Source organism: Apostichopus japonicus, chromosome 19, assembly GCF_037975245.1.
Source record: "Apostichopus japonicus isolate 1M-3 chromosome 19, ASM3797524v1, whole genome shotgun sequence".
Lineage (NCBI taxonomy): Eukaryota > Metazoa > Echinodermata > Holothuroidea > Aspidochirotida > Stichopodidae > Apostichopus > Apostichopus japonicus.
In genome coordinates, this window is record NC_092579.1 from 27,191,342 (window position 1) to 27,214,488 (window position 23,147).

Below are 23,147 nucleotides of genomic sequence, written 5' to 3' on the forward strand. Positions count from 1 at the left end.
ACACACAGATAGATAGAAAAGGGAGAAGACCAAAAGACCAAAGTCAAATAAATCTCGAAAGCAGTTATGGAAAAATTTTCCATAATTTTATGTCAAATTGCTACCAGGTACTTTCAATAATAAATGTTCATGTCAATTTTCAATTGTTTCTCATCTCCTCACTCCTTGACCAATGTTTCCATTCTTGTGTCATTCCTTTCTTTGTTTTATTTTTTGTGTCAAGTTTGTAAGCTTTTTGCTCTGCTTTGACTTTTCAGATCACCTACCAACCCACACCAATGCAAATGCCTGCCCCTGGTTCTTATCCACCATTGAATGTACAACAGCCTCCAAGCTATCCCTACCCTCCTCAACCCGGGGACAAACAGCCTGAAGTTACCCCAGGTTACTAACTTGGAATCGTCTGCATTTAGACAGGTTTCTATATTCCTCAATTTTTTGCTCTAGTTTAAATCATTGATGAATATGCAATCAGGACAATGAAAAAAGTTCAACCAAGTTTGTTTAGTAGATGTCCTCCCCCAAGCACTCCAAAATATGAAAATCAAGTTGGATTATTGTCTTTGCTCCTTTGTGGTGAGCGATTGTATCAAAGGACAACTTTTAACAGCTGGGTTGGCATTCTGTTTATATACTCTTTTGCACTGTAAAGTAAAGGGCTCATGTATATCCCTTTATGTATTCTATTATTAATAAAAGGGATAATCTATTAATATATGTATATATACAATATTTCACTTTTCTAAAGAAGAAAAGATTTTAAACTGTAAGATGAAAAAGGATTTCCAACTTTGACAAAAATTCTGCAATACAAAACGCTTTGAGGAGGTGGTTTGACCAATCAATGGCAGAAAAGTTAAAGCGTTTTACTACAGCCACTGGGGTATAGTTTAGTGGCTGTAGTAAAACGCTTAATTTTTTCTGCCATTGATTGGTCAAACCACCTCCTCAAAGCATTTTGTATTGCAGAGTTTTTGTGAAAGTTGGAAATCTTCTTCATCTAACAGTTTAGTAGGTCAGTTTAGAAAGGTCATCATCTAACAGTTTGAAGATTGCTGGTTTACTGAGGATGGTCTTCAAGTAATGTAAAAATGCAGCCTTAAGACAGCACTTGTCTTTCCGTCTTTGTGCCTTCGTCTTGCTGTCTTCATCATTGTCTCTGATTTCTATGAACTGTCTACAGTCATTAGCATGAGACAAGGAAAATGTTAAGAAATTTTAACCAATTGAGCTAATTCTAACTAATTGAAACTTTGGTCTAAAGCAATTTTTTAACGGTCAGTTATCTATTGCTAATATTTATTTATTAACATGAAAACCAGTTAATTATTATGTTCACTTTTAGATACCCAACAAACTTTTTCATGTTCTTTCAAACATGTATTTATTATAGACAATATAATGTCATCTTTTTCTTGTTGCAATGTATTGGGCATGGAATGTAAATTATTTATCCTCATAATTTGGACAATAGGTCAGTATAAATTTCTGAAACGATTGATTCTTTTATGATCAATTATTGCACATCAATTCAGTGATGGATGCATTATTTAAATAATAATTGGTGAAGGCTGGCCATTTATTTCAGAATTATTACTCAATCATAGTATTCATATCTCGCTGAACAAACAGTCAAAAGTTTCTTCTTTTCATCATTCAAACTTCTTCTGTAATGTAACTTGGCACACATTTCCCGATCTCTGAAGTGTAGAGTTTGGACAACCTTAGAAGGAAGTGCAAAGTTGATCTGAGGGCGGGTAGGGGAGAGGGAGCGGGGCAGGTGGGCAGGGGAATAATAATCATCCTTCAACTCTGATGTACTCTTTTACTAATATTTAGATTTGCCTTTGAAATCAATATAACATAATTACCTTTACTGAAACAGAAATTCCAATTTGAAGACTTTCATATATGTACCGTGTTTTAAAATATATATTATTAAAGACAAGTTAACCTTTATCTCTTTTGCTTCAATGCATTGTGCAAGGAATATTTGTTTGTTTTATGTGTTCATAAACGATATTCAATTTTTTAAACAGTTTTATCCTTTGTTGATTCAGCTGTCAATCATTTCCCTTACTTTCCTTATCTTGCCGAGGCTACCGCAGAGAGGAACAGGTTTTCTTCATTAACGCTGCCAAAGAGGCTGAACACAACGGTCTTTAAGGTTGTGATGTTATAAAGGCCGCAGCACTGCTCACAAGCTTCACAAAGGTGCTTACCATCTGACCATGGGTCTTTGATTGGCTATCGTTGGCTCCCATCAAGGCAAATGCCTCTGAAAAGCCCTTCTGTCTATGAAAAGCCCTGACAGTTTCCAGACAATTATGTTCAGCCCTTTGATGTTTGGGGTGATAGGGTTCCTCTCTGTGACGATAGATGAGTAAATCCACAAAAATTCAATGTGTAAATCGTGAGAGGGAAGGGCGAGAAAACTAGCGGTAGCAATTCGTGTAACCGCTACACATACTCCGAATAAGCAACACAAAACAAGAAAGGAACCGCTGCCAAATTTCCCCAAAAACCTTCCCAAATCATAAAGGATACTACTTGGGCTGCGCATGGAACATGAATTAATTTTCTTTGTTCTGAAAAGACCAAATATTGTCCTGATACCAACAGTTCTGAGCAAATTGGTCGAAAAGAAATCCAAGCACAAAACAAACATTCTAGACACTTTACTTGGTAGAATGAGAAGGGATGTTGTTGGCCGGAGGGTTCAGCCATAGAGGACAAACAGTGTTAAAAGGTTACCAGTGCATTTCGAGGCATGGTAGATCGAGAGTGCTGAGGTTGTGTAGTAATGTTCTGCTGAGGCACCGCTGCTGTAACAGTACTTACAGTAAAAGATATGATTACTTATTTTGTACCCAATTTTCTATTTCATTTTTCTGCAAACAATTATTTGTCATGACAAAAAGAGAAACTTCCAAAAAGATTGTTATTTTCTCCAACATTTTATTTCCATGTAGGAGAGATCATATTTACAGTAGACAAAGATTTTCAAAGTGAGTGATGTGCATCTGTAGTGAAACAAAGACAGACAGACAAATCAATATTCTGAAATGTAATTATAACAAGAAAGTTTACAACAATCTTTCTAACATTAAAATCATCGCTAAAATGTGTATATCCTATCTAACATTTAAAAGTATGTGAAAGGATTAAGAAATTATGTTGTACATAGAATAATAAGACAAATAACTTGGATGATTTCCATCTTCCGTGGCATATTTCAACGTTATACCTGTTTTCTGACGAGAAAAGGCACCCGGCATGGTTAAGAAAATTGTTGTCATGTAGGTTTTTTATTAATACTAGACTTCCTTTAGTACAATTCTTACAAACCAAACTGGTTGTCCTGTAGAAAACAATTTCTACAAATATTGATACAAATAGTTATTTGTTGCTGTAACAGCAATCAAAACAACACCTATATTTTTTTCCCTACTGACTGCAACAAATACTATCCATAATAAGGTCACTAAAAATACTGGTGTGTATAGAGAGAGAGAGCTATTATAGTTTGAAATAAGGTGTACATAACAACACTGTTCTATGTACAGGAAACGGATCCCCTGATTACATAATTTGAAGATGTCAGACTGTTTTGGAAATCATTTCAAAATGAGGTATCAATATTTATAAAAGTACAGAAATACTGTGGTTATACCATAGACGATTAAAGGAAGTCAGTATAGGCCCCAAATTGTAACACGCTATAATTGCTAGAAGTTATCAAAAAGTACTTTCCTGGAGGTCTTTACTCTCCAAATTGTTTTCAGACATTTAAGGATCACACAAGATGACTGAATGTCCACGTGAGGAAATTTCCTCAAAGGTTGCAATAAAAACAGTTAAAGAATTTTGACCAAAGGTGACCATATTTGAATATCTAGCATATTTGGAGCAAATACAGCATACCATTAAACAAAGCTTAACTTCCACACTCAAAAGAGATTGCCCCTGATATGTACAGTACAGAAACATGGCTAATTGAATTCTCTTTGGATACTGTAGTCTGTTTACCTGTACAGAGAAATCCTGTGAAGTTCTTCGCATCAAACTCCTCAATTTTCGCTGTGACTAAACAAACGTACCATACCTTACAGCTTCTTACATGTGTGGTACTAAATGTAACAATAGCTGGATTAACTGATGCAGATTATCTTGGATTCTGTTAATCCATGTTTATGTGCAATGCAACTTGCTCCTTTTTTTTTAAAGTGTGTCACAGTAATTCAGCACAATCTTAGATTCTAGCAAACCAAAGTGCTTTTAACACGATAACTTTCATAAGATCTACCTCTAACTTTTGAGGAGGATTTGTCGACTAACATTTTTTCTTCAATAAATGTTTTTTTTTGTTTCTCTTTTTTTGTCTTCTGCATAGTATTTTGGAATGTTTGGTAAAATGAATAGCTTTACTTGCTGTGTTATTTCTAACAATATTTGAGAGACATTATGTATTGTTCAACTGATGTGTCACTTCCGTATCTTGTCATAATGTCAACAATTTCACAGAAAAAATATATTACCTAATATTTTCAACAGAGCAATGAACTGTTGACTACACTAAATACATGTAGAAACCATGACATGAAAGTGATAAATTGTTGCTTTACTAATATGTAAACCATGGCGACAAACTGATGAGTTATTGAGTTAGTGTATCACCAACCATGACGACAAAATAATTTCTTCCTTGCGAAGTCATGAAAGTCACAAAGTATCACAATTTTTGTGATTTAAATAATCCAGCATTTTTATGCAACTTTGGTGAATTACTGATTGTTAATAGTACAAAACAAACAGTTTGTTACAAAAATGCTGACAATACACAGTACATATACATGAGAATTGATAAACTCTGGTATTTCCTGAATGGCAAAATTCTGCTTATTTAACGTGACATAACATATAACATAGGTTTGTTAGTAATATCAATCATTCCATAACACTTACATATATTAAAGTAATGCAACACTCAGATAAAAATGTGCTCATAAATGTATATGATAATTTTAATACTTCCCAGGCTCTTTAGCAGATCAAATGTTTTCCTTATGTATTTCCTGTCTTTCTGACACCTACAATAAATGTTTCCCTGGTTTAAGTTTGGAATGCCAATTAGTAACATTATATTCCTGAGGCATATGTCAACAAGTGGGACCACAACTAAACAGTCTTTGTCGCGTGGGAGACATTTGAAAAAGAGACATTTAAAAAAATTAGTGTATCCACTTGGTTTTTATATCATTTAAAACATTCAGTTCGTATTGAACAGAATTTTTGAATGAAATGTCCCTACTAGCGTCTACTTCTACCAGATACTTCAATTGATTTAACCTGCCGATGGAATGCCACTTTTTCTACACTAAATGGAATACTTTCATGGCTGACGTTGCTGGTAATGTTCTGCATCTTTAGGTCGAAAACTACATCCTCTGAGTATTTTCCATAACATTATGAATTTTGAAAATGAGAAATATTTTGTTAATGCATCTGGCAAGAGCAAAGTGAATGATGTCACCGTGGTAACTAGGTTGAAAATTGTCCTTCTTCCTCATTAAAATACATTTCAATTATTTATCCAGTGACGAAAAATAATATTTCTGTAAAATGAGTTGCATTTTGATGGAATTCTAACCATAGAGAAAGGGGTTGAAATGCTAAGCAAACATTCCAAATAAATGAAGTTTCAAGGATACCAAAAAGGACTCATTAAGTCAAGGTTCTAAAGAATGTCTAAACAGATGAAATCATATAAGCAATAACCAACCAAGGTCCACTTCTTCAAGAAGATATTGACATGTATGGAATATTTTTCTCTTCAAAATATATTTTACATTGTCTGTCTTTGGAATAACTTTGTAGATTTATAACATATTATTAACAGTTACAAACAGTATATGTGTTTTTTTCGTGTTAGTTCAGACAAATTAGGATAAAATTGTCGTTTGGAATTCTGGTGGCCCTTTCATTATGAACAACAACAGGATAAACACAATATTGTACTTTTTGACCAGATCTTACCGAAACATTCCAATTTCGTTTATTTTAACAATTGAAATAGAGAAATATGTTCTTGTTTGCTGTTTCTACCAGCTGTGTATGTTTCTTGATCAAGGTTCTGAAAGCTAGTTTGACCTGTTTTAAGCTTAAAGCACAGAATGTTTGACTGACCTTAAAATATATGGAAGTATTATTACACAATTTCCAAAAACACTGTTTTTGCCCTTGGAGTTTAGTGTGGTCAAGCGAAACACATTGAAGTTAAAAATATGACCTATAGCCATAAATAGGATCATAGCAAAACTGACCACTCCTATCATAATGAAAAGGAAAGGCAATGTTTTAGCTCTCAGTTTTGTCTGGGTGTTTAGAAATTAATTGTAAATTTAAAATTTCAAGTCAAGGTTGTAACTGCTGAGGCAGTGACGAAACCATTCACCAAAAGAGTTCTCGAATTAGAAAATATCGCAAGAACATGGCAATTTATTTACTCCATTTGCCAAAAAAAAGTTTCGCTTTCCTCTACTGCCCAACAGTACATAAGTCTCCACTTAATAAGAGCCCAACAAATGGTAAAAAACTCATGGAAAGTACAATCAACACTGTTGACAATTTCCAATGAAATGTTTCCAATATCCAAGGCATGGTTTACTTGTAACCAAAGATATGACATAAAGAAAATAAAGATAAAAATTCTATAAAAGACATCCTCTAAAACAAAACTTCTACCCAATATCTAAAGAATCTACGATAAGAGTGTTAGGATTATTAAAATGATAAATATCATGCTAAATCATAAACGATGAACATAATGTGATAGAACCAAAAGAAGATGAAACTGACAAACTTAACCTTATCAGAGATAGCATTATACCAAATGACATCCCTAACCATGTCAGAATGGTACAGAATACCCAATGACACCCCTAACCATGCCAGGATGGTACAGTATACCAAACGACACTCCTAACCATGTCAGAATGGTACATCATACCCAATAACACCCCTAACCATGTTAGAATGGTACATTATACCAAATGATACTCCTAACCATGTCAGAATGGTACAGAATACCCAATGACACCCCTAACCATGCCAGGATGGTACAGTATACCAAACGACACTCCAAACCATGTCAGGATGGTACAATATACCAAATAACATCCCAAACCATGTCAGGATGGTAGCAGGATCTTTCTTCATAGGCTGTTTTATTTTGTAAGTAAATCAACACTGAAAATTGACTGGGAAATTCTAAAACAAATTATACAGTTTTTTGACAAGATCTTACCTCCACCAAATAACCAATGTTATATTCTCAGACAGAGAAACAGGACACTATATACAAAAACTCATTACAAAAGGAGCTAAAAGGAAAAGAATTTTGGGAAAGGTTTAAAAACTTTTGACTATCATGTCAAGTCTGTTTAGCACATCAAAGAGCAAAACCCCCATAAAAGGATTATCTTAAGCCCTAAATTATGGCAGATTATCGGACCTGCTTTTCATCGTGCAAGGTATTTAATACACCATCAACATCTTTCACTGTATTACAACAAAGAAACACCCATCAAAATATTTCTCAAGAGGGAAATTAAACCATTCCTATCCCTTACTGCAACCCACCCTTTTCAATACTGCCTATCACATTTTGAAGCTACCCTGTTCCATTTCATATTAAACTACAGTATTTTCTTTTTCCATAATGACCCAGACAAAAACAGGTACTGTTAGTTTTACAGAACGGCTGAAAGTACTTTTCATTATGATATTTCAAAATTTGTAATTTTTAACTACTGTATGATTACATAATTTTGAAGTCTGTCAAACTACAGAGGGTAAGGAAACTAATGTCAGCTATTACAGCAACCCTACTTTGACTCCCGATTCGAAAAAAGTAGGTCACAGGGATTCCGACAAACTTTCCCATTTAGATCATGCCAAGTCAAACGAGCAGAACATTGTAAATTTTTGTGCATTTTTTGCATATTCATTACCCTAATAATACATAGGCTAACAGTGTTGAAAACTCCAGTGACTTGGTGCTATACCCATACATTGGTGCCTTTGGTTTTTTGTTAAGGAGTATGGAAGGTTGTTTTTTGTTAAGAAACATCCTTTGATGTAGTCACTCTACCAAGAAGAATGAACATAATAAATGACCTGCATAAACCCATCTAACCTACTTCCCCACCCTGCCCCTCTTCCCAACCTATACAAGTCTCAGAGTACCTACAAGAATTGTATGAGTGATAGATGATCAACAAAATAGTTTTGGTAGAAGCTTTCAATCTACCACAAATATAATCAGAAAAAAATCCAACATTTTTGGGGAAAGTTTGGAAGTGAATTTCAGCTTGTACCCCTCTAAAACTTGAACGTTTCTTCAGATATCACTTTGAAAAGTCAGACATTAACACTTCCTTATAGAGTCATATTTAAAAATATTTTAATAATTGGAATAGAGGTAACCCTGTAAATTAAGGAATATTTTCATATAATGCAACGATTGCGTACAAAATGTGTTCTACTCACAATAATATATATGCAGTCATTCCTGCAGTGTACCAAAGACAATAACCCTGTAAACTGTTTAACAGTAAACTTTCTAATTGCAGAGAGGGTGTCATTTGGGTAGTGATGCACCTCTATCAGACTAAATGTAGAACAAAAGACTCATTAGGAGAAAAGCTTTCTGTGTCTTGGCAATGAAACTTGTCCAAATGGGTCTGTCCAGCATATCTACTGTGAGATGATATCATATCGGTGCATAATATTTACAGATCTTCCAATCAAAGGTACAGGATCGCATGAATGCACTCACTAGGGAGAGAACATGCACACAGACACGCTGGATGATTGACTAGCTCAAGGTTCCACCTGTGCAGTTTGGCCAAACTAAATACAGTGCTTTATAGAACACAAGATGCTTAAAGCAATTAGTTCTGACCTGAAACATCAAAAATGTGATTCAAAAGATCTCTACAATAATTATGGACAACACCTACTTCTACAGTATGCACTGAATATATTCCTAACCACTTTTTGTGATATTAGATATACCGTTTGGGTACAAAAGTACACTTGGTATGTTTGAAAAATGCTGGGAAAAGAAAAGTCCCAAAGATCATTGGTGGAAAGTCTCAACTAGCAGTTTTCCCAATAAAGCGCTGCCACGTCTAGGTTGACATAGCTAATACCCTGAAACTTCATTGAAAGCCGACGGTTAGCCGAACCTCGATGTGACAGAACTGTAGCCCTCTAAGATCCCTTACAACGGCTAGTTGAGGAAATATCATACATACTGAGAAAATGAGAGGGATGTACACAGCATCATTGAAGCATAACACCTCAACTCCTCTACATTGAATAGGAATTTTATGCAACGTTCCCAAAAAAAGATGTGAAAGGTTTTGTTGTACCAAGTAATAAATTGTGTAAATTTCCAATGATATGATGCTTTAAACAGAAAAAAGAAAAAAAGGGTGTTGTTGTCTTCACAAATGTTGTCAAGACAACTGCATATAATTGTAAATATTATTATTGGCTCATTACTAGCGCTTCATCAATTTCCATGATTACAATATGTGGTCATTAACAGGTAACTGGATTGACGGCTAATGGTGTTAATACTAATGCACTTTTCTTTCTTTTTTTGTCATTTCTGACTCTCCTTTTGTGATTCAAAGTATTACCTGAGAACTTCACTGATGATGTGTGTCCACTCTGTAGCAAGAAAGAGCAAAACAAAATAGTGCTCTACTTGTGCAAGACAAAGTGATAAAGGCTGAGAAATCTGTTGTTTTTTTTTTTTTGGTCCATGAGTTGTGGTGGAGATCAACCGTCTGGGTCCTCCCATCGGTGATGTTTGGTCCCTGGTGCTAGGTGAGTGATGATGACCTCTACCGCTTGGACCTTGGACCTCTTTGGAGGTATGGGACATTCTTTGTAAGTCACATGGTCGCCTGCCATCGGCACATACTCTCCTTCGACGCTGGGAAAGAGAAGAGAAAAACAAGATCAAATCAAGAGGACCAGTTTTACATTTAAAGTAGCTTTCTTTTTTCTTGCAGTACTTTTAACTTTTCAACACTGTGCACAGGACAGGTACAAGGTGTGTGTGAGAGAGAGAAGTAAGGTGGTGGGAAGGGAGGGTTTCAAACTTGTTTCCAATTAGCACTTGGTGCACCAATCATTACTGCAGTGATATGAAGGTATTTATTAAACTAACAATCTGCACACTTTTAGGCCTACAACGTTCTATTGGGAGTTAGCCATGACCCATCAGACTCCCACCCCTGTGATTGAATGCTCAGAACCCACAAAGCTACAGTAGCTTAGAATATGGACATCGACAAACTCTGGAAACTGCAGATAAACTCTCAGATGCCTGTGAGCCACATTGGGTCGTGCCCAATAGTCTGTAATCTACCAAGCAGTATCCCACATTAGAAGGTTGTTTAACAAAAAGAGCAAGGATGTGAGCAGAATTTGTTGGCCTACTCGAACATGGAATATTTGCTTGTACATTGACACTTGATCCAATTTCCATACCTGACTTTATTTCTTCAATCCTAGAGTACAGTACTTTAGCAAGATATTTTCCAGTACTTAAATCCTAGACGACAACATCCAGAGGATGTAATAAGATAGCTGGTAATTTACTTCAATTTTAAACAACTTCGTCCTTAGAAAAACATATCCAATTACGTTTTTATGGCTTAATGACATTACTACGTCATCGCTTCGTTTAAAATTAATCTTTACAGACAAATTTTGACTTTTGGCTATGTAGGAGGAACAAAGCCTGTCTGTTGCAAAATACCAAACCAGACACTTAATTAAAAGATACACAGCGTGTACCGCAGGGCAACCAATGTTGTAGCACTGCACAAACAAGATGCATATTCTGGACTGGAGCATTTATCAAAGAGGTAACATTATTCTCTAGCATCACCATTATTTTCTAGTGCTCTGTAATATATTGGGGCATTGAATTTTCATTCAAGTATTTACCTAAATTCTATGGTTCTAGTAGCAATATGGGACAAATTAAGTTTCAACGAAAAATTTTCACACTACCTATGGTTCTGGACAAAATCGACGTCCACTGTATGGTATAAAGTAAAAATTGTAAAATTTCTGACATTCCATCAGAAAACAGAATTCTACTCGCTAAATATTCCCCCTAAGAAAGCTGGAAGAGAATGTACATACTCTGAGACGTGAACAAAGAGTCTGTCGGGGGATTCATCTGGCGTGATGAAGCCGTGGCCTCTCTTCTTACAGAACTCGGCGATGACTCCTGTCTTCTGTGGATTGTCTGCGGCGGACCGAGACCTGTCGAGAGAGAAGAACAAATATCCGATTTTAAAAGCAGCCGATTCTGTTGGCAGCATTACGATACTTCTGGAAAAGCGAAAGCTCTATGTGGTGTTCACTGGCACAACAGATATATTTAAGATCTTGAAAAACCCTGCATGATACCTTTGGAAAAGTAGAAAGAAAATCCTCAATATTGACTCTATATACTTTCATAACAGGACGTGTACTATGTCAAATTGGTCATAAAAGTATCTGGACAGAAGTTTGTAGTGACTGTTGATGAAATTTGAATACATATTGGTGTGAAAAGAAACACTTGATATAGTCGGTTAGTTGGACTAGAAAAAAATCAAGTCATGCTGATGGGAAGTTAAATATATGTCTAATATTGCTTAGACAATGGTTTGATGCTATTTGATAATTAAAACTCCATGAAAATGTGGCTTGACTATTCAAGTTTCACTATAAAAGGCCAAAAGCGAGTAAGAAAAAAGGAATAAATCAGTATTAAAAACCATTTACAAAGATGTTTGCTAGTGTGTAGTAAACTAACTTAATATAATATTCCTTATAAACTCCATGTTTGCTGCATTACTTTTGATGCCCATTCATGATTCCACTCGAGGCAGCAGAATCACACACTGTATCACACACAGTTCCATATATACCGTAGATCTAGCCGAGGGCACACACTGCACAAGACCAACACATACAAACATTTTACAATCATATTGAAGGCCTTGTTAATTTAAAGCCAAATCTCTGTATGAGAAGCATACAAACATCAAATTACAAAGTAAACTTAATTACAAAACAACCTAGATGACAGGTGACTTCAATATGTGTGTACTACCCCAGAGAGAGAAAAAAGGTGTCAAAATCAAAACATAATATTTGATATTTACAGAAAGGTATAATACTATGTGATGTAAACAAGCTCTTTTATACCCCCCATTGGTTTCTTACGAGAGTCAAACAAGGTTTGCCACCTTCTATAATCGTGTTAAATCTGTCAGGGTATACAGTATGTAGACGGTTGTATTATTAAAGTTTTATACACAACTACTGTATCACCAAACTGAGTATACAGTGGAACAATGATGAAACACAAACATGTTAACATTGCGGTGAGTTGTGCGCTTAGAAAGTCTGTATTTACACCAGTTGCTTTTATATATACTGAATATACTGTATATATACAGTATACTATAGTATATGTGTATATATACAGTACAGTATAAATGCAGTATAGTTTATATACTATACTAGTATACTGCATTCTATACTGTATATATTAAGTATAGTATACATACTGTAATTTATACAGTCTACAGTATGGGAAAGTAGCTACTGCAATGAGGCATATAATTTGTTTCAAAATTTCAACTGTTTGCTAGGTATGTGTACTTGCAACATGTTTGGAGCCAATTAATTACCAAACGGTGAGCATAATAGAAATGATGGGATATTGGAGATATATATTCAGGTAATAGGGAGTGTGGATATTCTTTGATCTTTGTGTAACAGTATCCATTTTAATCATGTACATTAAAAAGACAATATTAATGTATTTATCAATTTGAATTGAGGTTGACTGTTTGCAAACTTTAAATCAGTACATAAATGTATGGATTATAATATCAATTCTATTCCAATTGTAACTCATGACTAATACATTACACAATTCTATCAAGGACAACTTCCAAAAGAAAATCCTCATATATTACCGGGAACAATTAAGCGAGAAAATTTTGGATAGCAGCTCTGCAGGCTATGATTCTAAAATACTATGGCTCTGTGTACAGTAACTGCCATGCATCTTTGCACAGTTTGTATAACTTGCCTCATACAGTAGTATTTTGCGATTCGAAATTAGATTGATTATTCACCGCATTATACATATTTGGGGACATCACTCTCTAAACATCAGTGACAATAAAACAATAGGACTACTAATATGACTAACAAACTGATCATTGTTAGATCAGACTGAACAGCAGTCTAAAAATCAATAGCAAAGACAAACCACTTAAATTATGGCCTCAAAATAACACGTTTCCACTTTCCAATGGGTTTCAAATTTGTCAAGGACGGATATTAAACACCTGTCTAATGTGTAGTAATATCAGTGTTAGCAAGACTAATCCGATACTGAAAATTTTGTGTCCCATAGATATTTATTTCATGTAACGTCATATTGTTTCATTTCCTGACCTTTCAAGTCTAGATCCCTCATTTCATCATTCAAGGGGAAAAAAATCTTCAGGTACAATTCTGGTGGACAAAATTTAACAGATTCTATTTCCACAGATCTTCCGACTATCTGTATAACATACTGTAATTGCTACCACCAGATTCAAGATTATAACCAAATTCAACACCAAAAGTTAGCTGTACATTAAAGTGATGATCTGACTTTTGAAGAAAGAGCAAAAGAACAAAGAAACAATACCAGGATTACCAGCCTTCACTGATTGAATATCACTGATGAACGTGATGAATAAATCACGTAATGCTTGATATTGATGTACATTGCAGAGTTTACAAGACTAATTTATTATTTATAATATGTAGGTGTCATTTTTAAATGATTTATTCTCAAACAAGCCTTCAAATAATAATTATACTTTAATCTCAATGAACTGAGTTAAATCAAAGCTTATTGTTTTATAATAAGAATACTAATACTGTAGGTCAGATGCAGTCTGGCTTCATATCAAACGATCCAAATACTTCAGTGTGCTACAGTAGCTGTACAGTGATTGTATGTACATGACTACATGTGCCGAATAACACAATCATGCATGGAAGAGGCTAGCAATGACAGTAGTCTTGTAGGCTGTTTGACTAAACAGTATAACTGGGCTGGCTTCAAGTGTGACCTGTTTAATAGATTAGAGGCAAATATGTTAACCACTGACCTATGGAGCACATTTTGTGTACAAACTTACAGATAATTTCATAATAAATGTGTACATGTTATATTGTAACATAACACTATATATACTACAGTATATCAGTTTACAGCTGATTAGACTTAACTGCTGAATGTGAAATCCGTCCGTCCGGAAGATCTTACTATTACTGTGTGTTTATATCTTCCTGTTTGAAGTATCACAGATTATTATCTTGGAATGCATTTATTACACTTAACACTGTCATAGAGCTGTGTTATCAATACCTGTGCAGATATACAGTTTTGACCCCTGTGGAGGTTTGCAGAATTTTAGACCTAACCAGCATTGGCATGACTTTGCATATATTGTAGAAACACTGTGTATGGCTTTTTAACACAGTAATCACAGTCTGTGCTTGTGTTTCATAAGACAGATTCCGCATGGCGATGGGCAGTACGCATGTGCAGTGTTTACAACGTTGCAGTCTTGTGGAAATTTAGGTGGCAGATTAGGTAGAGGTTTTGACAAGATATATACCATTTGTGAGAATTGCGATGAAACCTAACATCCACTCTGAAATGGAATGGCTGGAAAGTGTTTATTCAAATTTTGGTTATAAATCCGATTGAAATGACAACTGACAAATTTCCCCGCCTGCTGCAGCTTTTACGCTGTAAATGGGTTTTATGTTGTTGTCAAAAAATAGGTTCCGATTTGTCAACCACAGATCAAGAGTGACTGCAGGCCAACCTGTGTCATTTCAACTCTTGAGTAAACCTCCTAAACAATACTAATTGTCTTTAAATTGCAGCAAAAAAGTTCTTCAGGTTCTAACAGCCAATCCAGAATAACTACTGTACTAAATGCATGGGATTCAAAATTTTGGGTTGGAAATGCACTTTTCGTGATTATGAAGTTTACCTTTTATACAAAAGTTTTATGTACTGTTAATGGACCATTGCAGTACAGTATGCATTTGTGTAGCATGGGCATGTGGAATAGCATTTTGTTGTGCATTAATCCCTGTACACAGACACTATATGCAGCCAGCTGGTTTGAAGGCAGATAAGTTCTAATTAAGTGTTTTAATTTTTGTGTAGCACTTTTCCAGGCTCTGAGCCACTATTTAAAATATGTAAGTTTAAAATAAGTTTTTAAAATAAGTTCCTGTGTAAAAAAGATGCATCTTTGGACTTGTGCAACAATTTGACCATTTTGCGATGTGATACTGGATAATTTATTCCCATGCAAAATTGTCCAAATTAACAGCGAGAGAAGTTGCAATTTAAGCAAATACAGTGATATAATTATTTCTTCATGCATTTGTTTGTTCTTTTGTTCATTCATTCATTCATTGAACTATTGAATCTCTTCTGAGACATCCACTTTCCTTCTTTTTATCCTTGTTGTGGCAAAATAATACGTCTTTGCTTGTTTTGTCCAAATATTGCAAACAGTTGCAAAAACACACTGAAATACTCACAATGATGACGTTCTTGTCCGTCTTGTTACTATGGGACTTGGAATGAGGAATCGCATTTTAGGCGACATCTGATTAGGGCTGAGCGGCGATTTCTTATTTGGAATATCTGCGGCAGACATATTGCATCGGCTGACTTTATTCAATATTGTTCAAAAATTGTTGTCTGCTTTCCTTGGCTTGGGTCGTCAATCTGTAAGAGAATCAAAATGGTGACAATACATTCAACTTTAATATTCACAATCATTTTGAGGGGTCTTAAAAAACCAAAAGAATTACATCACTGATGATACTGATAAAAATTTGACGAGAGGAAATAAGGATACAAATACAAGAAAACAGAACAAGATCATTCCACTTTAATAATAGATTTTAAGCATTTTTTTGCCACCACCATATTCAGAGCAAGATTTTGTGTAACCATTTCCTATCTGCTCTTTGAGAAACTGCATTAGTTTCACTCTCCCTTTAATGAAGCAAATCCCTCTGATTTGTCTTTCATGAATTAAGTTCAAATCCACAGTTTCTAGAAATTAAATGCATTTTGGCGAGGAAAAGAGACTAAAAGTTCTGCTATTAGGAGACCGTTTCAATTATCAATGCAAAATATCAAAAGCTAATAGATAATCACTTCGCTGATAGCTGTTTCAAAAACTTCAGACCATTCATAATTGTGGATAGGCCTAATTATCTTAGGTCAGAAGTTTAGTCTAAATATTCTGTCACTAATGAAAGATATAAGAATGAGCAATAGAAAAATGTTCAAGTAGTAATTGGTACAACCAATTGCATGTATCAACCTAATTATAGACCTAATTTATAGCCTACATATGCCTCTGAATGTACCATTTAACATCTTCCATCTTACTCTCTTTTTTTCTGGAAGAGGACACCCACATCCCTTCCCCCCTCCCCACCCCCCACCCCCAACCCCCCGACCCCAAACACCCACCAAACATGGAAGTCGTGTTGAGTGAATTTGTGGCCAAATCCCCTATTTTTACAATCCTTGATCTGCCACCTCATTTCTTGATTCAAATTTATTTCAATCTATGCAGGCTGCTACTGGTTATTTTGGTGTAATGGGGTAGCCTAGAGCAATATCATCAAGGCAAAGTAGGCTTCTAAGTTCTAGCATATTGTAGCCTAGATCCAACAAAGCTAGCAGTAGCAGTATGAAAATCTAAATGTATTGACAACTCAGTCTATAAATTACAATAGTAACTATTAGCAATAAGAAAGCGCTGTCGTGATTGCAGACGAAACCAGCCAAGCATACAAAGTAACATCGATACTAGTACTACCTTATAGTAGTAGTAGTACTAGTAGCCTAGGTCTACAGGCCTTAGTTTTATGCTAGGCCTAAGCTCTTATTAGCTACAAAACAGTAGCTTAAAGTTAGGCCTAACTTTGTTACTGTAGTGTAGGCTAAGATTGCTTGATAAATTCAAGTTACACTATACTCTAAAGTACGTTAGCTAGTGACAAGAAAGGATGATGTAGTTGCTTACACTTGCTTGCAAACCTCGTGAAGACGAAATGATTACTTTTAGAACAGTGAAATAACACACAATATTGTTCTATTCCTGTCTCAACCATTGAACAGCTGACCTCAATAGCCGTGAAGCAAGTTGGATACACACACAGATTGTACGTCAACAACAGATACCGTTGAATTGCATGTGATAGTACACGCCTGATCATGTACTTCAGTTGACCTCCTACGCATTTGGTTTACGCAGCTTGTTTACTTGGACCATGACGAGTATGCCTCCATTGTGGCCTGTCGTCTTAGGGAATCTCCCCAATTAAACGCCGTATTGAATATTTCATGGGCGTGGTCAAGTCGGTGGGGCCTATATCTGTAAACGACATTGAGAAGAAATTTGTGAAAGTTATGCTTCATCATGACAATTGAATTTGAATCGAGAATTACAATGATGCATGTATAATTGCAGAATTTGAAATAAGATGAAAAGGTGTTGCAGATAAAATTGGGGTCCACGTCATTGAACAGATCAAGTCCCCAAGTAATGCGTCCAAGCCTCGAATCGGAGTGCTGCTATAGCTGGCTTACCCAGTAGCTCCCTGCACGAAATAATCAAAGTATTATGTGGTTTCACCAAATGTGTTCAGTGCTACAGTATATCATGAAACTGGGCTGAGAGTCCACAGGAGTGAAGTTTTGATTGTTCATGCCCTGGTAGGCCATCAGCTGAAGCTCAAAATGTGGCTGTAAAATCAGTTTCGTTCCAGCAACACCGGGTCTAGACTTTTAATGCATTTTTGGGTAGTTTAATGCATCACAAACATTATATCAAAAGTTCTCCAAAAAATTTCCTGCAGTATTTTTGTAAGAAACCCTTGAAATTGGGTATGTTATGTAGACATTACGTGCTACGATGCTATGTATTAGGAACACATGTGCTAACGTTAGATTTGGTACAGTGGTGCATACATACCACTCTTTTCTTATATGTTAAATTACGACTGAGATATTTTTTTTGTATAATAGTTGGGTCAGGGTTACAAGAATGGTGGAAGAGGATTCTGGTCTAAGGGTCAGTGAGGGTTGTTTTCAGGCATTACAAGTTGTGCCCCCCCCCTCCATTTTCGCCAAAATGGTAAAAAATCACATTTTCAACTTTGAAATATGAAATACAATTTTTGCACATTATAACTTAAAGGTTTTAATTATAAAAATATACCACTTTTAATAAACTCAGATATAATGCTTTGTAATAAATCAAATATTTTTAGATTTTCCCCCTATGTTATGAATGCATTTCGTCTGTGCATGTATGCGTAAATATACACATATAATGAAAAGTTCCTCTCCATAATTGTTACACTCCCCATCCAAACTGTTTTACAAATGCGACCCCCTCCCCCTCTACTTTACATGTAGCTAAATCCCTAGTTACAATGAGATGTACCAATGCCCCAAGACCAGTGAGCTATTTCTTTTGTATAAATCAATATATAAGTTGGCACACTAAGACGTCATGGCATATCGTAGATGTGAAATAAAGTTATAGTCGGTATATATCCGTTACCTTAGTACTCTTTCTACAGTCTTCTGCACAACTAGGTATTTTCTCCTTGTTACTGAAACGACATGTTTATAATTCTTATTCCTGCAAAAAGAGTTTCCAAGGGAGTTAACGTATAAAAGAAAAGATCGACAAGGTTTCAAATGGTATTTTGAATAATAATAGTTCTATATTCTACAAATAATATGAATAATAAAGGTGAATGGTACAAATAAGTGAATAACGAAGACAGTTAACTTAAGCCCCAGATAGAAAGAAATAATGTATCTATTAAGACTGGGTCGATACACTCAATGGTGTAGTAGAGCTGGGCCTTTGCGATGATTCAAGATACAGGTTCTTCATCAAAAGGCGCGGCGCGGAATTAATAAGTGATTAAAAGTTCATCCAAGGACAGTTGTACTAGTCTTAACAGTATCCACTTCAATTCACTGCATGGAAGTCAGATATGGTATTGAAAAGGGAAAGTCTATTCCGTAGTAGAGGTGAAGATAATTAGATGAAATAAAAGTCACTAAAGACTTGAATATCCTTCTGTCAAAACTTGAACAGATGCACAGACATATTAACAATATGAATAAAACAGGTAACGAAATGTTACGGCAAACAATAAAGAACCGTGATATTGGAACAGGGTCAGGGGCGATGGTTCCCCAACAACAGTATATAAACCTTTGACTGGTTTCAGGACGCGGTATTTGCGTCATCGTCATCAGTAAATGTAGTTGTGAATATGCAAGAGGTAAAGCATGCCCATAACACTCTCCTCCCCCCTCCCCTCCCCTCCCCTCTCAAGAAAAAGTGTGATTTGAAGAAAATGTGGATATTTATCAAAGGTGTCTGGTAGGTAGGGTAATCTACGTAAAACTACTAATAGCTAAAATGAATATATGAATAAGATCATGTTTTCTGGTTCCTTTAAACTCTGGGGAACAAAATAATGACAACATGACTTTGAAAAAGTTAACCCTCTTCACAAACTTCAAACTTGATTAAAATTTCAGACTAAGATATCAAGATTTAACACCATCACAGTTCATCCTCCAAATCATCTTCCCCTGCATCAACAATCTCAACATCTTCTTGGAAGTTGCTGCAATTTCTATATTTACATAGGTCTGTACACGGTAGTTGTGCATTCATTCAGGAACATCTGTCTTTAAGACATTTGCCGACTCTACAGCTACTGCTGACACACTGAAGCAAAACATCTGGGTCAGGTGGCTTCGTCATCCAAGTGATTATAAGGTCATCATTTTCAAGTTTCCATCCATGTCCCTCTGGTGAGAGGGCATCAATCCTTTGCTGCAATGCCCTACTGTGAATAGCAGCCTGGTTGGTGCAGCGCTGGATCAGAGCATCTTTTGTTGGTGGTAAACTCTGCTCTGAGGAGGAGATGAACAGAACACCTTGTACCATGAAATTGGATATTTTTGAGTCTCACATTTTATGATGGGGTACCAATATAATTACAATTCAGCTAGAAATATGTTGCAAATTACTTTAATAATTTCAATGGAAAGATTAACCTGATATTGCATCTCAAAGCGTTTAGAGAATTTTTTAATTTTCCTTGGGGGAGGACCCCCATATTCCAAAAGTCCTAGATCCACCCCTGAACACTCAATGAACCACACATTGAAGAGAGTACTTTACCTTTCAAGATCTGTATGTCTTCCTTGTCAAGAATTGTATCTAGTTTCTTCAACATTGAGAGTGGTACCTCACTTCAATGGCAACAGGGTCTTTTCCTCTAATATTCATAAAATCTGGGCTCATCTTTTTTCCGCTCTGCTGCTTGTCGAAGCAATACCTTAATAAAATGAAATAAAAAAAGCAAATTGTTTTGCATTTTCTGTTGATCAAAATGTAAGTTTGAACGAATAAGAACCAAGACAATTTTATTTATATACCATGTGATCTGCTCATCTTCTATGGACAAACAAAGACACATTCAAATTTTGCAAACCAGTGTCATGCAAAACAGAATTAAAACAGGCTTTTTTTGACAGTACAGTACATTATCTCTTAATGTTACGGTTTAAATTATACAATGGTAGATTATATCTGTTACTAATAATAAAGAGACACATACTTGTTCATTTTGGTAAAGCTAGACAGGCTGACCATAAGACCTTGCAAACCTAACCTTATTGCACCTTTGTTACACTTATTTTTCTAACTAATATAATATCTCTATCATTCAAATAAAGGGCCACAGTAAGAAAACTATGAAGCCTGTATTTAACACTTAGGCTAGTGCCCCAGATGGAGAATTTGAAACAAATTTCCGTTCCTACCACCATATAACAAAACAAATCAGATGACCATGCCACTAATTATATTATGTTCAGGTCCAACACTGTGCCCTTTGACTTGGATTATATCCCTTAAGAGCTACCGATCTTGCATTATGCAACTTCTCTTAACACTTCAACTATGCCACAGAAGTACAAGTAGAGTCGTGTAGTATGCTTAGGCTTACTGTACCTCCATCGAAAGTCTCTGCCTGCTGCAGCTTGTCCCGTAATATAATAAATTGAACAGGCAATACACCAGAGCTTCTGCTTGGTTTCCTCGATCTTTTCCGTCAATTCTTCGTTTAAAATCATATGGGGTCTCCTCTGGAACTGTCCGTTTTCTTGCAGCAATGTGCTTGCTATCAATGAACCGCCTGTAACACTTATCGTGGAACCCCATCATACTATGCTGTTGAACACACGCTTGATCGTAGTAGGCCATGGAGTAATCAGTAGTACGGCGATATCACTGTCTCCGCCGCTGAGATTAAGCCAATCTTTAGCGCAGGAAGTAACTTTAGTCCATCGTTTATTCGTCAGTGCCTTAAATGCTTCAAATTTTACAGATTCAATGTGCACTGAGCACTGTAGATTTCCGTGTGTCGGAGACTGACTAGCGCCCGTGGGAGCCGCCATGTTTGTTGTTTTCTACAAAGATTGCACACAGAACTCATGGCTCATTGGACAATTCATATCACATGGTACAGATATCTCACTGGCGCACAACTTTTGAACGTAAAACGGCAAGTTTCTTAACATACGCAATACAAAATATAGTTCGATCTTTCGAGCGGAATTGCAAAAAAACTGCAGGAAAGTACATGGAGAACTTTTGGATCATTAATCTTAATTAATTTATGTATTCAATGCTGTAGAGAAATTTTAGACCCGCAGTTGCTGGAACGAAACAAGCGAATTTCGACCTTCAGCTGATGGCCTATGGCTCGTTCATGGATCAAATGTGCAATATTCAAAATTACCCAGGCCAATTTTGGGATCCAGTACATATCAATTGCGTGTCCCTGAAAGGCTGCTACTTAATTTCCAATGCATCATTGATTGATTGATTGTGAGAGAGAGGGGATCGGGGGTTGAAACCATTAGTTTGTATCCATGAAACCTGCGTTTTTTATCAGGGGTATACATAATTTACCATGGCTCTCCAATGTAAGGTGACATAAGTGAGATATGAGGGTCCTTCGGATTCCCGGATCTCTGATATTTGCAGTGCCTTAGAGCTAGTAACCAAAATCATACAGCTACTGACAAGTGAGACTCTCGACGCACCTATAACGTGTCCTCGGTGACAATGTCCTCCATCTTTCACATGAAATAACACTAGTTTCCAAATAAACTGTAAATAAAATAATACAAATAGCTATCAGCCGATAGAAAAACGTTTGCACATTGACAATTGAACAAGATCATTTTCTCGCATGCACTGGGCCATGTAGTCTCATGAATGAATGTATCCGGGGGCTGTGTCCTCATGAATGGATAATAGCTAGCCCCTTATTGTCAGTGACGAGTCTTTACCTGGGCGAGCTATAATGGGTGTCAATGTTCCTACCCTCCCATTCATTGCATTGGCCTTTCCCCCAAATAATATTGTGATGCATCTTCAGTCAGAGATTATTAGCTGTGACTTGCAAATGTGGCTCAAAGAGTCACCACTGGCCTTTTTTTTATGATGAAAGAGCAATATAATAGGCCGTACGGTAATTATGGAGTTTTCAAATGTTTGCGATTGTTTAGAATCTTTACATTGGAATCATGTTGATGAGGGGAGGAAGTTCAACTCTTTGACTAATTATGAATTTGGTTCAAGGATTCACCGATAAATATCTTTAGGAAATCGGTTATAACATAGTGCAGCGTATTTCCGATTATTGCAGATATGCGTAGGCCTACTAATGTAGATGCAGTAAAGCGGAAATACCTCATCAACATTGCACTAAAAATAAAGGCCTCCGGTACCACAGGGTAACTGCAGCAACTCCTTGCGTATATGTCTATATAGATTACTGTTAGCATGCGAAGAATGTTCACGCTTATTAATTTCCAACCAGCTGCTGAT

At 35.9% G+C, this 23,147-nt stretch overlaps 2 protein-coding genes and 1 long non-coding RNA gene across 5 annotated transcripts in view; 1 reads left to right on the forward strand and 2 right to left on the reverse strand.

Moving 5' to 3' along the window:
- Window positions 1-1,959, forward strand: part of LOC139959438 (uncharacterized) — a 15,169-nt gene extending 13,210 nt beyond the window's left edge. For both annotated transcript variants that reach the window (XM_071957068.1, XM_071957067.1), the window contains exon 6: window positions 258-1,959. In XM_071957068.1, coding sequence (XP_071813169.1) covers window positions 258-392 — 135 coding nt within the window. In that variant the 3' untranslated portion in view covers window positions 393-1,959. The remainder of the gene's footprint in view (window positions 1-257) is intronic.
- LOC139959440 (calcium-regulated heat-stable protein 1-like) lies at window positions 1,425-17,472 on the reverse strand. 2 transcript variants are annotated; one of them, XM_071957070.1, is made up of 4 exons: window positions 17,243-17,472; window positions 15,721-15,910; window positions 11,233-11,355; window positions 1,425-10,009 (listed from the first exon to the last, which is right to left on the reverse strand). In XM_071957070.1, the coding sequence occupies exons 2-4, from the start codon at window positions 15,837-15,839 to the stop codon at window positions 9,853-9,855; spliced, it is 399 nt and encodes a 132-aa protein (XP_071813171.1). In that variant the 5' UTR covers window positions 15,840-15,910; window positions 17,243-17,472; the 3' UTR covers window positions 1,425-9,852. The 2 variants fall into 2 exon arrangements, with proteins under 2 accessions (XP_071813171.1, XP_071813170.1); XM_071957069.1 differs by having other exon boundaries at window positions 17,229-17,415.
- Window positions 17,473-18,521: 1,049 nt separating this feature from the next.
- On the reverse strand, window positions 18,522-22,012 carry LOC139959444 (uncharacterized). Its single transcript, XR_011790119.1, has 2 exons — window positions 21,261-22,012; window positions 18,522-20,583 (listed from the first exon to the last, which is right to left on the reverse strand). It is a non-coding gene; the product is annotated as an uncharacterized lncRNA (long non-coding RNA).
- Between the last annotated feature and the right edge of the window lie 1,135 nt (window positions 22,013-23,147).

Coding starts and splice junctions, on each gene's coding strand:
- LOC139959440 (XM_071957070.1), bottom strand. CDS start 15,839: ATGTCTGCCGCAGATATTCCAAATAAGAAATCGCCGCTCAGCCCTAAT. Junction 11,356..15,720: donor CGGACAAGAACGTCATCATT/GTGAGTATTTCA, acceptor CTCTCTCGACAG/GTCTCGGTCCGCCGCAGACA. Junction 10,010..11,232: donor CTCTTTGTTCACGTCTCAGA/GTATGTACATTC, acceptor TCTCTTTCCCAG/CGTCGAAGGAGAGTATGTGC.